Source organism: Stenella coeruleoalba (genome assembly GCF_951394435.1).
Source record: "Stenella coeruleoalba genome assembly, chromosome: 2".
Lineage (NCBI taxonomy): Eukaryota > Metazoa > Chordata > Mammalia > Artiodactyla > Delphinidae > Stenella > Stenella coeruleoalba.
In genome coordinates, this window is record NC_137147.1 from 140,053,137 (window position 1) to 140,070,276 (window position 17,140).

At 40.9% G+C, this 17,140-nt stretch overlaps 1 protein-coding gene across 2 annotated transcripts in view; it reads right to left on the reverse strand.

Annotated features, from left to right (window-relative positions):
• Window positions 1–17,140, reverse strand: part of LOC307180147 (IQ domain-containing protein H-like) — a gene marked incomplete at its 3' end in the record, with an annotated part of 97,418 nt that overhangs the window by 54,558 nt on the left and 25,720 nt on the right. For both annotated transcript variants that reach the window (XM_079910285.1, XM_079910286.1), the window contains exons 5-6: window positions 14,431–14,622; window positions 153–273 (exon numbers count right to left, since the gene is read on the reverse strand). In XM_079910285.1, coding sequence (XP_079766411.1) covers window positions 153–273; window positions 14,431–14,622 — 313 coding nt within the window. The remainder of the gene's footprint in view (window positions 1–152; window positions 274–14,430; window positions 14,623–17,140) is intronic.

The window sequence follows — 17,140 nt, forward strand, 5'->3', positions numbered from 1 at the left end:
GCTTAAAAGAGAAAGAAAGTCTGCTTGTAGGAGCACTTTTCTAAACCAACACAAGAGTTGCAAGGTATTCAAGTTGGCCCCAGGTTGACCCAAAACTAGAATTCAAGGTTGTGCAGGCTAATCCTCAATAGAAGCTTTACAGTCTTATTTACCTTGACTGAGAAATGTTTGGAGGAATTTCCTCCATGTCGGGAACCGTTTCTCATTGACTGGCTGTGCGTGCTGTGCTAAAACGCCCGCCAGCTCCTCGGAGATCTTCACCAAAGCTGGCTCCTGCAGAAACAAATTAAATAGAACCACAAGCAATTTTACTACAGAAATGAAAACTGCTTGTGGAGTGATTAAAAACCAGGCCTCCAACAGGCAAAAAAAATGTGGTTACTGTTTACCCAGAGTCAGAAAGCCATTTTGAAAATATTCTCTATTTTTCCAGCCATTTCAATTTTCATATTTCAAAGTGACTTGGCCCCTAAATATTGCTGCTAATCGTGCCTGTTGTCTCCAAAAGGCAGCCTTCTGTCTGGGCGTCAGGTAACCCCAGTTTCAGACCCACAGCAGCCTGACCAATGGCATGTCCTCGGGCACTGTGCCTCCCTACTCTGGGCCTCAGTTTCCCAGTGTGTAAAAGGTGGGGTTCACTACCTTCTCCCTAAGGTCCTTCAGACTGGAATTTTTTTTTCATTAAAAAAGATTTTATTGATGTATAGTTGACTTACAATGTGTTAATTTCTTCTGTAGAGCAAAGTGACTCAGTTATACATGTATTTATATTCTTTTCCATTATGGTTTGTCACAGGATATTGAATATAGTTCCCTGTGCTCTACAGTAGGACCTTGTTGTTTATTCATCCTATATATAATAGTTTGCCTCTGCTCCTCCTAAATTCCCATTCCTTCCCTTCCCTACCCACCCTCCCTCTTGGCAACCCAGATGGGAATGTTTTTTATACTATGACCCTAACAGAGCTAATCTTGGGAGAGATCGTGGAGTTGGCAGGGTCTTTCTTGGGCACCTTCATCTCTTTAAGCCGTGCCCATTCCCCCTGGTTGGGGGGTCTCCATGTAACTCTGGTATCAAAGCCTTAAACCACGGCTGACCCTGTAGAGGTGGGATTTTAGGAGGGGGCAGGTTGGAAGAGTGAGATGGGGAGGGGGGCTGGCTTCAGTCACCTGATGTGCCCCACTAGGTCATAGCCTCATCTGCCTAGATGTGAGGCTGGCCCCACGTCATTGTACAACAACCCCAAACTACAGAGCATCCTGTCAAAATGAAAACAGTAGGAAACCCTCTGATGAATAAGAAACCTGGCTTTTTGACATGAAAAGACTCGGTTTGTCGGGACATTTTGGTTTTGTTTTTTTTTTGGAAAGCCTTAGACTATCTAAAATTTTTTAGATAGAAGCCACCTCTTCAGATATTCTTCCTCTCAGAAGAAGAGCAGGGCACTAGACACAAAACATTTGATGGGCAGGATTCATATTCAAAATATAGGACATTGACGAGAAAAACTCAGGCTTGCTTTGGGTTGCTGGGGAACTTTCTAATCTTTGAGTGAACATCAGTATTTGGAAGAGTCAGAAAAGAATCAGCTTTGGCGAGTGGGGCAGGAAGGAATCTTAGAAATCATCTGTACAGCTATTTATTTTCAATTTCCCTGCCTTTAAAAAGTGACTGTCCTCCCCCCTCCCCCAGCTCCTTGGAACATCTGATTCATTCTGGGTCCCGTACCCTCTGAAAATCTACAATAGAAGACAAATAAATATCTGAGAGTACACGCTAGGCAGGTCCCAGTCACCTGAATAATTTCTGAAATATCCAGAAAATCCTGGTGGTAGAGTCTCATTAGTTAGCTTAGTAAGTGCTTGACGTACAAAACAAAAATGCCATGAGGAAGGGAGAGTGCCGCCACCCACCCTTGTTCAGGGTGGCTCTCTGCACAGTTGGGGGTCGTGAAGAAGGGCTGGGGAAGCCAGCTTACACAAGGAGCCTCTACCTTGGGAGTTAATAGGCAGGGAAGTTGCTGTCAAAGCCCGAGCACTTTGTATCCTGCACAGTTTACATCTTCTCTGCTCTTTACTGTACATTACCTCATCTCCCCAAGGCCCTGCATCTAAACCAGAAACAAGCACACAAAACACGCAGTTCCAACAACCTGGACCCCCCTTCTTGGTTCCTTCTTTGAGCACTGTCCTCCACACCCATCTTTCTTTTTGTTTTACACTTGTTTCAGTTAAAACCATCCTACTCTATCGAAAGAGACCAATTGTCTGTGATTCATGCAGTGCCCCAAAGCTGGGACGATGAAGCACGTCTCTAGGTTCCCACCCTGCTTGGGAAACTAAATGTCAGGGAAGGAACCCATGCAGGGCAGGCCCTCTACCAGGACAGTGGAGACTTCCTTTTTGTTCTGCTCTGATTAAAGGGCCCTTTCTGCCCTGTTTCTGAAAGGTGTTGAACCATCTATCCAGTGATCTGCTATCTGCTATCCCATCAAGTCAGTTCAAGAGAAGTAATTCATTTATTCATTCATTCATGCAGAAAATGACAGGTACTTAGAGTAGTCAGAATCGCTGAGACAGACAGTGGAATGGTAGTTGTCAGGGGGAGGGGGAATGGGGAGTTAGTGTTTGATGGGTACGGGGTTTCAGTTTTATAAGATGAAAAGAGTTATGGAGATGGACGGTGGTAATGGTTGCACAACATTATGAGTGTATTTAATACCTTTGAACTGTAGACTTAAAAATGGTTAAGATGGTAAATTTTATGTTATGGGTATTTTACCACAATAAAAAAAATCGAGGAAAAAAATTACAGAATGTCAGGCCTAACTGAACTAAGGAGAAAGAGTGTTTATGTGTTGGGGTGCGGGGAGACTAGAGATGGAGGTGAGATAATGAAGGAGTGTGTGAAAGCTTTGCCACCTAAGTCTTGAAACTAGATCTCTATCTGTTTAAGGATTAAAGTCAAAACTCCTCAGTACGACACACAAAGGCCCTCTGTGACCTGGCCTCTGATTGCTAATGTAGCCTCACTTCTCTCCTTTCTGGCTTTCAGTCTTGCCCCAAACTGCCCTGGTTCAATGTCTTTCCTCTGCCTTCCTTCCCCCGCTTCCTCACCTAGCTGACTGCTCCTCACCCTCTCTGAGTTAGTTCCAGTCATCCCTCCCCCAGGAAGCCTTCTCTGCCATCCCTGTGGGGTATCCTTTCCCCATGCTCTCCAGCCCCCCGGGGGCTCCTTAATGGCGTGGTCAGTGGCTTTGAGGTCAGGCTCCCCAGCGCTCAGCACAGGGAACACTCAATATTTGTGGACTGAGTCGTGGCGGTGATAAACACAGGGACCCAGCCCCGAAGAGCTGAAGTTACAGAATAAGGGAAAATGTGAAACCTTGCAACAGGCTCCCTCCTTGCTGCCCAGGGACCACCTTGGGGGATGACTACTTAAGAAGCACCAATGCTTCCTGGGTGGATTTTATGAGATTCCCGGCCTCTGAGGGGCACTGGAAAGATAAATAAGGTGACATTTATGAAGTGTCACCTCTGAGGCAACATGCTATGTGAAGGCCAATAATTAACTTGTGAGGCTGTAGCTTGCAAGAGGCATCTGGACGCTGTGTCAGGCTGCCCTCACTGCCTCTGCTTACAGAGCCAGCCATTCTGCCTTGATCTACAGCGTTTGTGCTGCGTACAAAGCCATAGCAAGGGGGTAAATTTCCTAGAGGAAAGTCTGCTGTGGAAATTGTGTCCCATCATGAGGAGTACAGGGCCGAAGGCACTTGCAGGGTGACATTCGATAGGGGATGCTGGGGCACACAGAGGCAGCTTGGGGCCACGAGGAACTCTCTAAGAAAAAGATACGCAGAGAAATAATGGGGTGGGAGGTATTAACTGTTCAATTTATTTCTTTATTTTGAAAGCATCTGATAGGAAATAGAAGGATTATACTAAGAATGGCCTTAGTTCCAATGAAGAGACATCAGATGCAAGTTCTCAGCTTGGGGGGAGTTTCTGTTCTCTAGTGTTTATCATTTTGCATAGTTCAAACACAATTACCACAACTTTAAGGGCAGATGCTGATAACGGAAGATCTGTAGCTATTGGGGCTTATTCTGTTCAGAGTAAGCTTAAGTACACATTGATGCACACGGACACAGATGTACAAAACCGTGCCACACAAACCCCCAAATTCATGTGAATCATCAGAACCGTATTCATAAAATACTTCCTCTTGTCACAGCAGGCTCACATTCATTATCTCCTTTGGTCCTGACACCAACACTCTGAGGTGGGCCAGCACAGGATTATTTCCCCTGCTCTACAAATGGCAAGTAGAGGCCCCTGGAGTGAGGAGGCTTGTGTAAGATCACTGGCTGAGTTGTCAGATTCTGTTATTGGGTGATTTTCAACCCATGACTGAAGACAGAAAACAACGGAGTTGGGGGAACCATTGCTAGTTTGCCTTCTTCCCCACTGCTTTTCACCCTTGCAAAGTGTGTGTGTGTGTGTGTGTGTGTGTGTGTGTGTGTGTGTGTGTGTGTGTGTGTGTGTGTGTGTGTGTGTGTGTGTAGAATATCTGTTAAAAGCCAGCAACCGGGGCACAGATTCTCTATCTTACTTATGAAATGAGTAGTTCAATGAGGCACATCAAGGTGATAGACTACTACTGGTTAGTGTTTCAGAGAGTTTATCATCCACATGGAGCAGATCGTTTAGAGCTAACAACTCTGGAGGTGTGGAAAGGAAAGCTTAGACCTCATGGGTGATAAACAAATGTTAGAAAAATACCCTTCACTTCTTGAAAAAAATCAGTTCCAGATCTTCATTCCATTATGATTGCACTGGCTCTGGCAATGCACATTAGCTGCTGGCCTTTGTGGAGCTAATAGCTCTAGAGCAATTCCCATCCAGGAGGAACCTGAGCCGCATCTGTGCCACTGCGTAGCCTTGTCACCCAGTATCCATATTTACCCCTCAGAGTGCATCAGTGATAGTCATGACCTTGGAGTGTTCCAAGATAACCGCAGGGCCTCCATCAGCCTGACCAGTGCATCCTAGAGATTCTTGTCTATCAAGCATGGACTTTGCCTCTCAGCTCTCTCTCTTTTTTCTATCAAGAAAGTATAAATTTGAAGGAAGAGATATTTGACTGAAAGAAATTCAGGATATCTCAGGGGAAGCTGCTAGCATATCCAATTTAATATTGCCCTCAATGACTAAAGCTACTTCAAGCTCCAGAGAGGTAACTTTCCCAAGTAAATTCTAAGTGTGTGTGTGTGTGTGTGAGTATGAGTGTGTGTGTGTGTGTGTGCGTGTGTGTGTGTTGGGGAGGATGAGCAAGGAGGAAGAAAGAATACAAATTAGATGCTCTAAATATCAACCTCACCAATACTCCTTTTATTTCAGAAGCTTCTTTGCTGGATCGGCAGTGGTGAATTAAGTAAAGTAACTTCTCGGCTAATCACCTCCAGTCTCTCACATCAGACATTGGTGTTGTTCAAAAGAGAAACCAAGGGACCTACCTAGATGATTCTGCTTTATAGAGTCTTCTGATATCCCTAAATGGAGGAATAGGGACAAAAGGGCAAGACAATCACTTGAAAAACTAAGCAAGAATGTCAGTGTTGAAAGAGGCCACGTGGAACATCTAAGACAAATGCCTCGTGTAACAGAAGAGGGGATGGCGCTTCTACACTCATACAGCGAGACCACAGGAGCTCTCTGGCTGCCTCTGGTTCTGGGGTGAGTGGTTTCCACCACCCCTGCTGCCTCTTTCAAAGGGAAAGTGTGGGTTCCAGGATTTGAAAGGCTAGCGGCACAGAGATGGAGAGAAGGGAGGGATTCCGAATTTGAGGGTGAATTTAGGAAGGTTACTTTGCTTACACAGGACACTTTTTACCACTATAGTTATTTTTTAGGTAAAACAATAGCTCTCTCTTGTTGAAAGCTTACCATGTGGTAGGTCTGTGCCAGGGATTTTATATTTATTATCTCAAAGCCAGTCTCTGAAGTAGTAATTATCATCTCCATTCCATGTCACACACCCATGAAGTAGCAAACTGGGATTCAAATCTAGTTGCTACCAGTATGCCATAGTGCGATGAGATCTGGGTCTGTAACTGCCATCAGTGGGCATTGATGGTCCATCTGGGTCAGATTTAGATCATCCACATGTGATGCTAAGTCTGTGGTGTCAAATTTATGACAAATGGTAGAATGGACATCTGTTGTTGTCTGCCTAGCATCTTTGTCCCCTCGTTCCAGGTAATGATATACCCAACTTCCTTTCAGCAACTGTCCCTACCCCATTCTTAGCTATGCAAGAATTGAGAGTGACTCCACGCTCAGCTCCAGGGATGGGCCCCTGGTTAGCAAAGCCATACCCTGGCCACAGTGATTGGTTCAGGAGGGGCACATGACCCAATTAGGCTAATCAAGTGTTAGGAAATACTTGCTGGGGGTGTTAGGAAACACTTGCTGGGGCCTTCTGAGAAAGAAGCTTTTATGCTCTTCTGAGAATGCTGCCGGGTGAGATGTTCTCTCTTCCTATTACCTTGACCGGGGACAAGCTCTAGGAGCTACTTGACTAAGGACAAGCTCCAGGAGCCACTGGCAGCCATCTAGCGACCCTGGGGACAGCCAGCCTTAGGATGGAGCAGACATTATGCACAGTACGGAGGAGTGATGGAAAGTAACTGGGTCCTTAGTGATACTGAGCCACTGGATTAAGCCTTGTCTGATGCCAGAGCCAATCTCTGGATTTTCAGTTAGCTGATAATAATAAATTCTGCTTATTTTTTATGTTTATTTTTAAAAATTCTCTTTATTTTTAAAGTCATTTTGAGTTGGACTTGGTGTTATTGAATATTAAACATTTTAAACTGATACAAAGGGGTGGGCCAAACCGTGTATCCACAGTCCATGCTGGATGCTTAAGCCAGCAAAGGCTCTGATCACTCTATGCATTGGCTACTCTCATTCTGCAGTCAGTAGTGAGGTTTTCACTCATTCCTTTCCATTAAAATCATTAGCAATCGTCCCTCTTTAGAGTGCAAAAATAGGCTGAGAGGATGAAGAAAAAATGAAAATGTCTCCAGCAAGTCATAAACTACTCTCCACACCTACTTAAAGTTTAAGGACTACCTTAATACTCCATGTTTAATTGTTAATTGAGAGTTGAAAAATCAAAAATGCCAACTTTGCCTTCGATGAGATGGCAAATTATGCTGCCGTAGAAGGTAACATAATGTAAAACAGCCAACATTACCAAGGCACACAAATGCTTTTGGTATGTAAAATTGCTTTGTAAAATATTTGCTCCATCTGCTGAAAGCGGCAAAGACAATTTTCCCTTGATAGCTAATGGCCCATCTTGGCTGTGTGGCAAGTGATTCGCTGCGGTGGCGGCTCTCATTAAACAGAATGGTGAAAATGTGGTATATAATTCCATACTTATGTAGCATTATCCACGCGCTGCTTCTCGAGAAGTCTGTCCCTCATTATCCAGGCCTCCACCTTGCACCAGCGTGCAGGCCTAGCAGTTGATTTGACTCGAGAAGCGTTTTGTCCAACTGAGGCACATATGTTGCGCCTCCATTCCAAAGCTCAGCACAACTGCTTCGCCCCGACCAGAAACGCTAGAGAGGTTCATTCCCTTTCAGCTTTCCAGCTCTTCAACTGCTGTTTCTTTTTTCCCCTCTCCACAGGGGGCCATGATTTTCTTTCTAGGCTCACCCTGTCGCGCTGCATGCTGGGGATTTCAATAGATAAAGATTAAGCATTTCTTGAAATTCTAACTTGAACTTTGCACATACACAAAAGCAGGAAAAACTTTTCCTGTGGGCCAAAGCGGCCACCATAAAAGCCGGACAGGCACTGCCCTTGGTTCATGGTGTATGTGGTCGTCTGTGATCGCTCTCTTTAAAGGAGTTGTTTACACTATTCTCTGAATTACTTCAACATCTGCTAAAAGAACAATTAAAAATAAATAATCCAGGGTGGTTTAAAAAAAGAAGAATATGTTCATGTTTTGGGAATGATATTAAAAAGTAGTTACAGCAGCAAGTGGTAGATTTTTTTAAAGATATTTTTAATGTTGGACAATGGGTTTAAAGGCAATTATATTAAATATGAGTGACATCAAGTAAAAACATGTGACTGTTTGAAAGATTACACGGTATTTTAAAGCAGAAACCACACAGTTTAAAAATCAACCATAAATGGTAGTGGCCATAGTTATTGTTATTGACAATAGGTTTCTTTCTTTCCAGTTAGAGAAATATCGCTGGTTGAGAATACTGCATATGCTGAAAAAGCTCTTTAGTTGAAAATTAAAAGCAAAAGAAAACACATGTGCCCTTTGGACTTGATTTTTCATCCAAGTAGTGGGGAGTGGGGTGAATTTGTCGACTGAAATGGGAGACTATCAGGAGGATTTATATTTTAATTTTATACAAAATAAATGGGCAAGCATCTGCCTTTCTTAATCGGAGTCTGTACCTTCTTTGATATTTCCATGTGTACAGAGGTATATACTTGAGGTGGATGTGATAGCATTATATATTTAGTATTGTTGTTTTTTCTACAGACCATGCTTATTAAAATACCAGGGTAGTAAATTGGTGAATTCCAAAAGTGAGGATTTTTTGTTTGCTCTGGCACAATTACACGAAAGTCTGGGTCTTCTCAAGGGCATCCCTCTCTCACCGAGGGGCATGGAGGACAGACGACCAGAAGCAAATGGCGCAGTGGCCGGCAGAGGAGAGTAAAACCCACTCTGAATCTGTTCCAAATATCCGTGCCTGCTATGTGGCTTGAAGCAGATATTTCCAAAAGAACTCCAATGGGGACTTCCTGTATGTGAAAACATAACCAGTTCATGTTCCTCTCATCTTTTGCTTTATTCCTTCCTTCCACGCTGTTATCGCGAAAACTGGTAGTTAAATTCAATTGATTCAAAATATTCCGGATCCATATGGCCGCCAACCCTGGAGCTGAGGCGATAGCGCCTCACTGCTGTTCTCAAGCATTTGCCTCTCCCCTAGTCCCCAGATGGTGGGAGTAACATTTAAACCTCCTTTTCTCTGCCTTGTACAATAGACCTTGGCACCATTTCAACTGTTTACTCCGGTAATTAACAGCTCTGATACCACAACAATTACAACTCCTATACTCTCACCACAATAATGCTATGAATTAGTGAGAGCTAATGGCTGGAAGGTAGAGGGTTTCCAGACTGTGAGATCTGTGCATTTTTAGAATAAAATAAAAGGTACAAACAGCATGCTTGCAGTAGACAATGATTACCTAGTAATTAGTTTACACAAAGCTTCCTATTTAATGGCAAAACGCTGTAATTAACGTGTGACAGAAAATCAAAGGGTACTTTGTAAGCATATGAAAAATTAACACTGCAGGCCCATAGCTTTATGTACTGATTAGAAGCATATTAAATCAATAGGACACACAAACCAACAGCTTGTATAGCTGATTATTATAGGTCCTCAGAAGGGGGACCCAGCTTTCATTTAACTTGGGGAGGCAATTTTCCTTCTCCTATCATCTTCCTCAGGCACAGAGAAGCACCTCACACCCAACCCTGGCAGCTTCATGAAAACAGCCATTGAACTGGAAGAAAACATTCTAAGTCATTTTCAGAGATAAGGAAAAATATGTAAATGACTAAGACTTTCCAATGATTGCGGTGACGTGCTGCTACACTAATTAGAAAAGACATCAACTGGAACCGGAAAATGAAGCAACCGGGTCTCAATCTTGTGGTCAGAAAAATCTCTACTTTATCAGGTCAATGCCTCTTTATACAACATGTAGGAAGTTTAAATAACTGGAATTATTTTCTGTTTTCAAATTACAAGAAACCAGGCTGCTTTCATGGTTTATTCTTTTAAAGGCATTATCTGGGTAAATCATTGGGTAGGCACAACTTGGTCAACATTCTGTATCCACAACAGCCACAATCCTATGTAATGATAATTGATGCATAGAACAATGTTCTGGAAGCCTACAAGATGCTACAGGACCTTCTGAATCACCATAAAAAGATTAAATTGTATGTACTTGTTCAATATTACCTACAATTTAACTGTAATGCAATTTTATGGTAATATTAATAACAAGTAGCATTTCTTGAAGTCTTATGTGCTAAGTACATCGGTAGCCAACCCACAAAGGTTATCTCATTTAATTCTCACTACCTGCCCAGGAGACAGGTACTAATATTACTTCTCTTTACAGTTGAAGCGATAGAGACCCGGAGAGCTGAAGTGACTTGCCCATGGTTCCCCCCGAGTAACCTCTGTGCGCCTAGGCTATGGAACCCACGAAGCCAGGCCACCTCCTACTTATCCTGAATGTTCAATTATTCATACTAGCCTATTCCAGACCTCATTTTGCTTCAGAGGAAGTTTACATGTCAACCTGGAACAGGAGACTAAAAGCAAACAAACAAAATATGTGGTTGCTTATCCAAAAAACAGGGTTTTAAAAACTCACTATACTTTTACTGCTGTGTCTGATTGTGAAGATAGGCTACTTACTCTAAGCTCTGTGAGAATTTACAGGTTCACTAAAATGATCTTGCTAGTGTACTAAGTTGAGAAAGGCATTGAAAATTTGTCACCTCCATGAACGATCAAAGGGTGATATCTAAAACTCACTCTCCTCACCCATGCACATAAGTAGGTACGTGAGGCAGTTAGGTTGCAAAGCCGAATCCTACAGACCCCCCAACAGGGCCTCTTCTCTGAAACTATGAGGTGTGTGTACCGATGGCCCTCTTACATCTCAGCCTGCTGGCAACAGGACAGCAGCTCTCCTTTCAGACAGGAAAGGGAAGAAATTTGAGAGCAATAGCTGTGGGACATTTGTGTTTCCCGCAAGTCTCTGTAGAAAGCAGACAGTCTGCCACGAGGGCAGCAGGCCACAACGGCAGGGACCTGAGGGAGAACGCTACTCTAAGGCTTTCAAACAACGGGTCTTTTCTAAATGGATTCAGCTCAGTGTGGCAACGGCACGGGGCCAGGAGGAGTGGATGTGTGTTCCAAACTAGGTGCGGATCATTTATTAGCTGTGTGAACTTGGGCAAGTCACTGCACTTCCCAAGCATCAATTTCTCCGTCGGTAAACAGAGTGACAATACCTTCCGTATCAAAGTGGTGTGGAAGTAAATGAATAAAAACTTCCGTTTTTTTCTGAGATTGAATGAGTCAATTCACATAAAGTACTGAAATGCCAGGACTCCCATGGATACCCAAATCCAAGAATCCTCAAGTCCCATGTATAAAATGGCATTGCACAGTTGCCCTCCGTATCTGCGGGTTCCACATCAACCACCCGTGGATCAAATATGCGATGGTACAATTCTATTATTATTATTAAGAAATATGGAGAAATGTCAAGACCTTATAGTGTATTCATGGGTCTACAAAATGCTAAATCTCACGTCTAGGCCAGTATTCTGGCAACTACTCTTCTAAAGCAGTGTCACCAGGCCTCACTACCACCAAGCCAATCTTCTAGGAGCGAGGGAGGGAAATTTTACCCCTTAAAAAAAGAAAGAAAGAAAAAGGCACAAGAAGGACTAGTACCACAACAAATGTCTACTTGGGTCTCCCTACACTGTCTTAGGTGAGAGTATCCAGGAAGGTTTTTCCCCTACAGGTGTGTCTTTGCTTAAGCCTTTATTCCTACTAAATGAAATCCCCCCGACTGGGGAGTGGGGTCTTTGGAGCATGCACACATGTGTAGATTCATTTGAACCTTAACAAGCATTGAGTACTTAAGTGAGTGAGTTTACTGGAACCTGTTGGCGGACGTAGGTTTTGTTAGCTGGTAGGATGAAGAGAGTAAGGTTGGTACCAAGCCATCATGAAAAAAATGAGAGTTGTGCTGTTTTCATTGTGGCCATCACGTAACATTCTGCTTTTCCTAAAATCACCTACAGGTCAACACTGATTTTTTAAATGTGACTTCAATGTTTTAGCATTTGTTGATTCCATGACTTTGTTTCAAGTCTCAACTGCAACCAAATAACTCTCGTTCTCAATTAGATAGGTAGAAAAAAAGATGATCTTTATATTAGATCCTTGAGTCTACACTGAATCATGCCTACCTCTAAAACCAATATTTACATAAGATGCAAGAGCCTCTCAAAACAGTTCAAACTCCCATAAACAGCACTGTTTTTAATCTGTTGCCTACAACATACCAATGAGAAAAATCATGGTATCATGTCATAAACTGCTATGCAAATGATGCTATTTGTAAGTACTAACATAGTTTAGTGCTTACAGTCATATTTTCATTTCTAATAATTCTCCCAGAATGGAGTCTTTCTCTGGACTCTTAGCCTGCAGGATAGTCTTTCATCAAGAAGCTGATATTTTTAATAACCTGCCAGTATATGTTTTGTATGTGCCAGGCTAGGCTTGATGACACAACATCTTCATTATCAAAAGAAACAGGTCTACAAACTGTAATAGGACATTAAAACATGCCTGTGCTCATAAAGTAATGTTTTGATGTCTAAATGTGCACCGTTATGACGGTTTTCTGGGACAAAAGATAATTCTAATCCTAAATTTTCAATAGCTACACTCAGTGGAACTTGCGGTTCACTTCCACTCTGAATGCAATTTCACTTTGAAGGCAAAAGAATGTCAAAAGTCTCCTACAAAAAAAAAAAAAAAAAAAGCTCTTCAGAACTACTTTATTTTTTATTTTTATTTTTGGCTTCTAACCACACCCTGGCCAAGCACAGGTCTCAGAGTGTAAAAAGATTTCATAATAATGATTTTTCCCTTGTTAAGTTAAAAAAAAGATTTAGACAGATTATTAATTATTCAAAAGTGTCACATTTGACAACATTAACAATAATGCCAAATGTATTTGGTGACAATTTAAAACGGTATTGTTTAAAATAATTGAAATTAATATATATTCAGGTTTCTAAATGCAATTCAGCCAAATGCTAATATTTTAAATATTTTTAAAACTTAAAGTCAAACATTTCAAATTTATCATAGTCTAGTGTCAGGAGAATTTTATGAAAATTGGTTTGAAATATTGAGACAGCAAATACTTTGTACATTAACATTTCAGTCTTTTAGATTAAAAAAGTCATACTTTTCATGGTTTAATCTCAACAGTTTTGCTTAAAATTTTTTTTTTATATAAGATGAAACAAAATCTAGTCCAAGGAGAACACAAGAGAAACCTCTGTGGGCCTCAAAATTAAATACATTTTCCCTGTTTTATTTTTTTCTAGAAGAGTAATTCATTTTGGTATCCTTTAAATAATATGTAAAAAGCTAGCCATGACAAGTACTGCATTTAGTCCATTCACTGATGGAAGGGGAGGAAAAGCCCGGAATAGATTATGAGGAGAACAGTAACATTTGTAAAAGGGAACTCTCCCTTCTGACTATTCTCTAGATGTATTCGTCATTTCACTTTCACAAGAATAATGGGGTTCTCTCTTGTGTGCCCCTCCCTTTCTATCACTTGTGTCTTGATTCATATACTCGTATAGTGGGTTGCTCAAAGCAGATGCAAATCACTGCACAGCCCACTACTACAGACATCGGTGGGGAAGGAATCAGTTAAGGGAATCTGCGTCTGAATTTTCCTCATCAGTTATGCTTTCACCAGTAGCTCAGCCAAAACAGAGATTGGGATTAAGAGAAGCCAGGCAAGTCGAGGTCTCTGGATGCAAAATGATGCAACTTTTAGAATGGTGGGGTAATTCATATATGAGGCCATATAAAACTAATTATTAAGCAAGTTTGAAACAGACTAAGAAGTTGTACAATTCATCCTTCCATCAATATGTGTGGAAAAATCTGTACACGTCACTCATATGCTAAGAGTTTTTACCTATTCAGTTCTTGCCGGGAGATTTTCTTGCTGGAATGTATTATTTTCTCAACATCTCACAGGCACCAGCAGTTAGATAAATTTCCTTGAATTATCTTCAAAACCATATGACTGCTGACAGAATGCTATTATACATTAGCTTCCAGGTCACAAGCATTCACTAATAGAATTTCTCTCTCATAATAAAATACAACTAGCTTAATAACACTTGTTAGAAGCATCTGATCAAGACCCACTTACAGCAAATGATTAGATTTGTAATGTTATTTGAACATGGTAAAAAGATTACTTCCTAATTATCATAATCAATTTGAGGACTTTTAGGGCTCCAAGAAGGAACATTTAAAATAACCTAATCAACCTCATTCACTTTGTATATAAGAACTAAGGCCAAAGAAAGTAAAAAACTTGCCTAAGGTCTCACTGCTGGTAGGTAACGCAGCTGAGTCTAGAAGAAAGTGCCTTATCTTCTAGCAGAGCCTTTTGCTTTATCTCCTATCTGTTCACAGACACTTCGGGTTTAAGTTACCATCGAACACTCACTTGTGCCCATTTCTTGCTCCAGTCTTCACGGCCGTATCTGTGACTCTCCCTTAGGACCCACTTGTAGCACTTTAGGTGGGATGGAATGTCACAAAATGCAGTCCCATTTCCTCCAAACTCATAGTCCATTTTAAAGAGCCAGCGTTGGATTTCCAGGTGATCAATGACCAGCTGACTCACCTGTTCTATTATCTGTGGGGCCAAAGACACAGCAACATTTAGTTTCCTGGATTCCTTCTTATTGTGTTAACTTAGTTGTGGTACTTCTCATGTGTCTTTATTTCAAACAGTCTGTTCATTCGGTTTTCTTCTAGTTATTAAGACAGATTAGAAGAAGTTTTATGTGATACATGTATGTGTGTGTATATATATGTATATGGTATGAAGAAACCACTCACCAGTGGGACTAAAGACATGTTTAAAAGTATAATCTTATTTATGAGAAATTATGAAATTATCATTTGCTGGCTTTTAAAGGCAAAAGGAAAAAACCTGTGAATATCTGTAATTGAATCTTGATACTGTTTTCTTCCTTTTTCAGGGAATTATGTGTTTACTTATCCTTCAATTTTTTTTTTATAGTTTCAAGGTTGTAAAAAGTTATAGTCTCGAAAACTTTAACTGTTTGGAGCTTTGCTGAGCTTTTAAATGTTCTTGTCTATAAAGCATTTAAGTTTTTCCTCGTTAGTGTATGTGAAATACATACATTTGGCCGGTCAGTTGACAAAGTGTATTATGTGTATTGTAGGTACAAGACAGATAAAGGAGATAAAACACTCATGAAAGCAACTTTCTTGGAATACACACCTATCCTACATCTTATTTGAAACTATTCCCTCAAGAACTGGGCTCAGTCACATGAATGTTTCAGGGATAGAAGTTCAAGCTCTAATATCATAGTAATAATAATGATGATAATATCTAACATCATTGAACTCTCAGTAGGATCTAGGCCTTTGGCTAAGCTCTCTACATGAGTTTTCTTTTCTTTCTCTCTTTTTTTTTTTTTTTTTTTTTGGCTATGCTGTGTGTCTTGTAGGATGTGGGATCTTAGTTGCCTGATCAGGGATTGAACCCGGACTCTTGGCAGTGAGAGCATGGAGTCCTAACCAGTGGACCTCCAGGGAATTCCAAGTTTTTTCACATAACACTCATAAAAACATATGAGGTAGGCATCATTATTAATTCCTCTTTATGTATAAATAACTGAGACTCAGCTAATGTAAATAACTTGCCCATGATCACACAGCATTGAGTGGCAGAGCAGAGACTCCACCCAGGCTGCTCTGAGTCCAATACCTAAGCCCATTTCTTCTCCACTGTGCTGCCCATCTCAGCCTGCAGAGAGGTGGAGGAGAAGGGTGAGGTGGAGAAGGAAGTGAGGAGCAAGAGAAGCAACTTTCCAAACAGTCAACAAGCCATTTGGGATAAGTTTGAATCAGACAAAAGTCTATAGCAAGATTACTTAATTATAAGTAATACTGTTCTAGTAGAGCCTTGGTGAAAAATAACTCATTAGATCACAAAATGATTTTTTTGTTTAGTCTTCTCATCTGACTTTCCAGTCTATATTGCACGGAAAAAACAATACCAAGCGTTCTCTCTCCTGAGCCTACCCCATGTTGTTCTTGGCCACGGTCTGTGCTTAAGGAGGCCTCTGCAGCACTATTCTCTTCACCTTTGATAAGTTTTTGTTCACCAAGTAGATTTTTTAAAACTAAAGAGTGTGAAAGAACTCGAGATTATAGTTCTGTTGAAATCTGGAGCTGGAAGATTAACATTATTTTGATTAAAGGCACAATCTGTTCTCTTGAGTTGTGTCTTTCCAGCAAATCTTCCTGGGGATGTTACACTATGCAGCAGTGTAGAAGTGATACCAAAACAGGCATACTTGGGATCCCTGGAAGCCCCATGCAACCATGGGGTATTCAATTAGGGTGAAAATGAAATTGTCTTAGCTCCCTAATTATCAAGTAGTGTCTGTGGATAATTTGGGTGTTTAAATGACAAGTACTCTGGTCTACACACCATATGGCTATGAGCATAGCCTAGGAAGGTTTTTTAAATGTGCCTTCCAAGGTTACATCCCTTCTTTCTCTACTGTTGTGTCGAGAAGATAGATTCTATTTGTTGTATTATGGTCATACATTGCAGAAGTAGAAATGGTCTTTGGACTGTTAATATCCAATAAAATTCTTTTGCCAATGTAAGGAAAGTTGTTCTAGCACAGCCTTTTTCATTGTATGTTTGGATGTATGTATATTTGGAAGCTTCAACTACTAACAGAATTATTATCTGTTTCTTCTAAATCCTATTGTTTGTTGCTTCTGAGAATCCTATAAATGGGTGCCTGTTGATGAATCCCATACAGTAATGAAAAGGATCAATAGTATTGTAAAGACTGCACCACTGGAAAGAATTATGCGCTATCTTTAAGTGAAAATTGAACAGTGCTTTAAAATAGCGTCACCATTTTTGATTATTTAACCAAAGCTGTCAATATTTCATATGGAACACATGCCAGAAAGAGAACTTGCATGGTTACTTTATGGAACAAAACAGGAAATGCTCACTGTGCTCAAGTTGGATTTTTTACATAAATTACTTAATCATAAACCAATGACTTTATGCTATTGCCAAACATTTATCATTTTCTATTTGAATCTCTCTGTTCAAAAGATGTAATATATTTTTTAATTGGCATACAGTT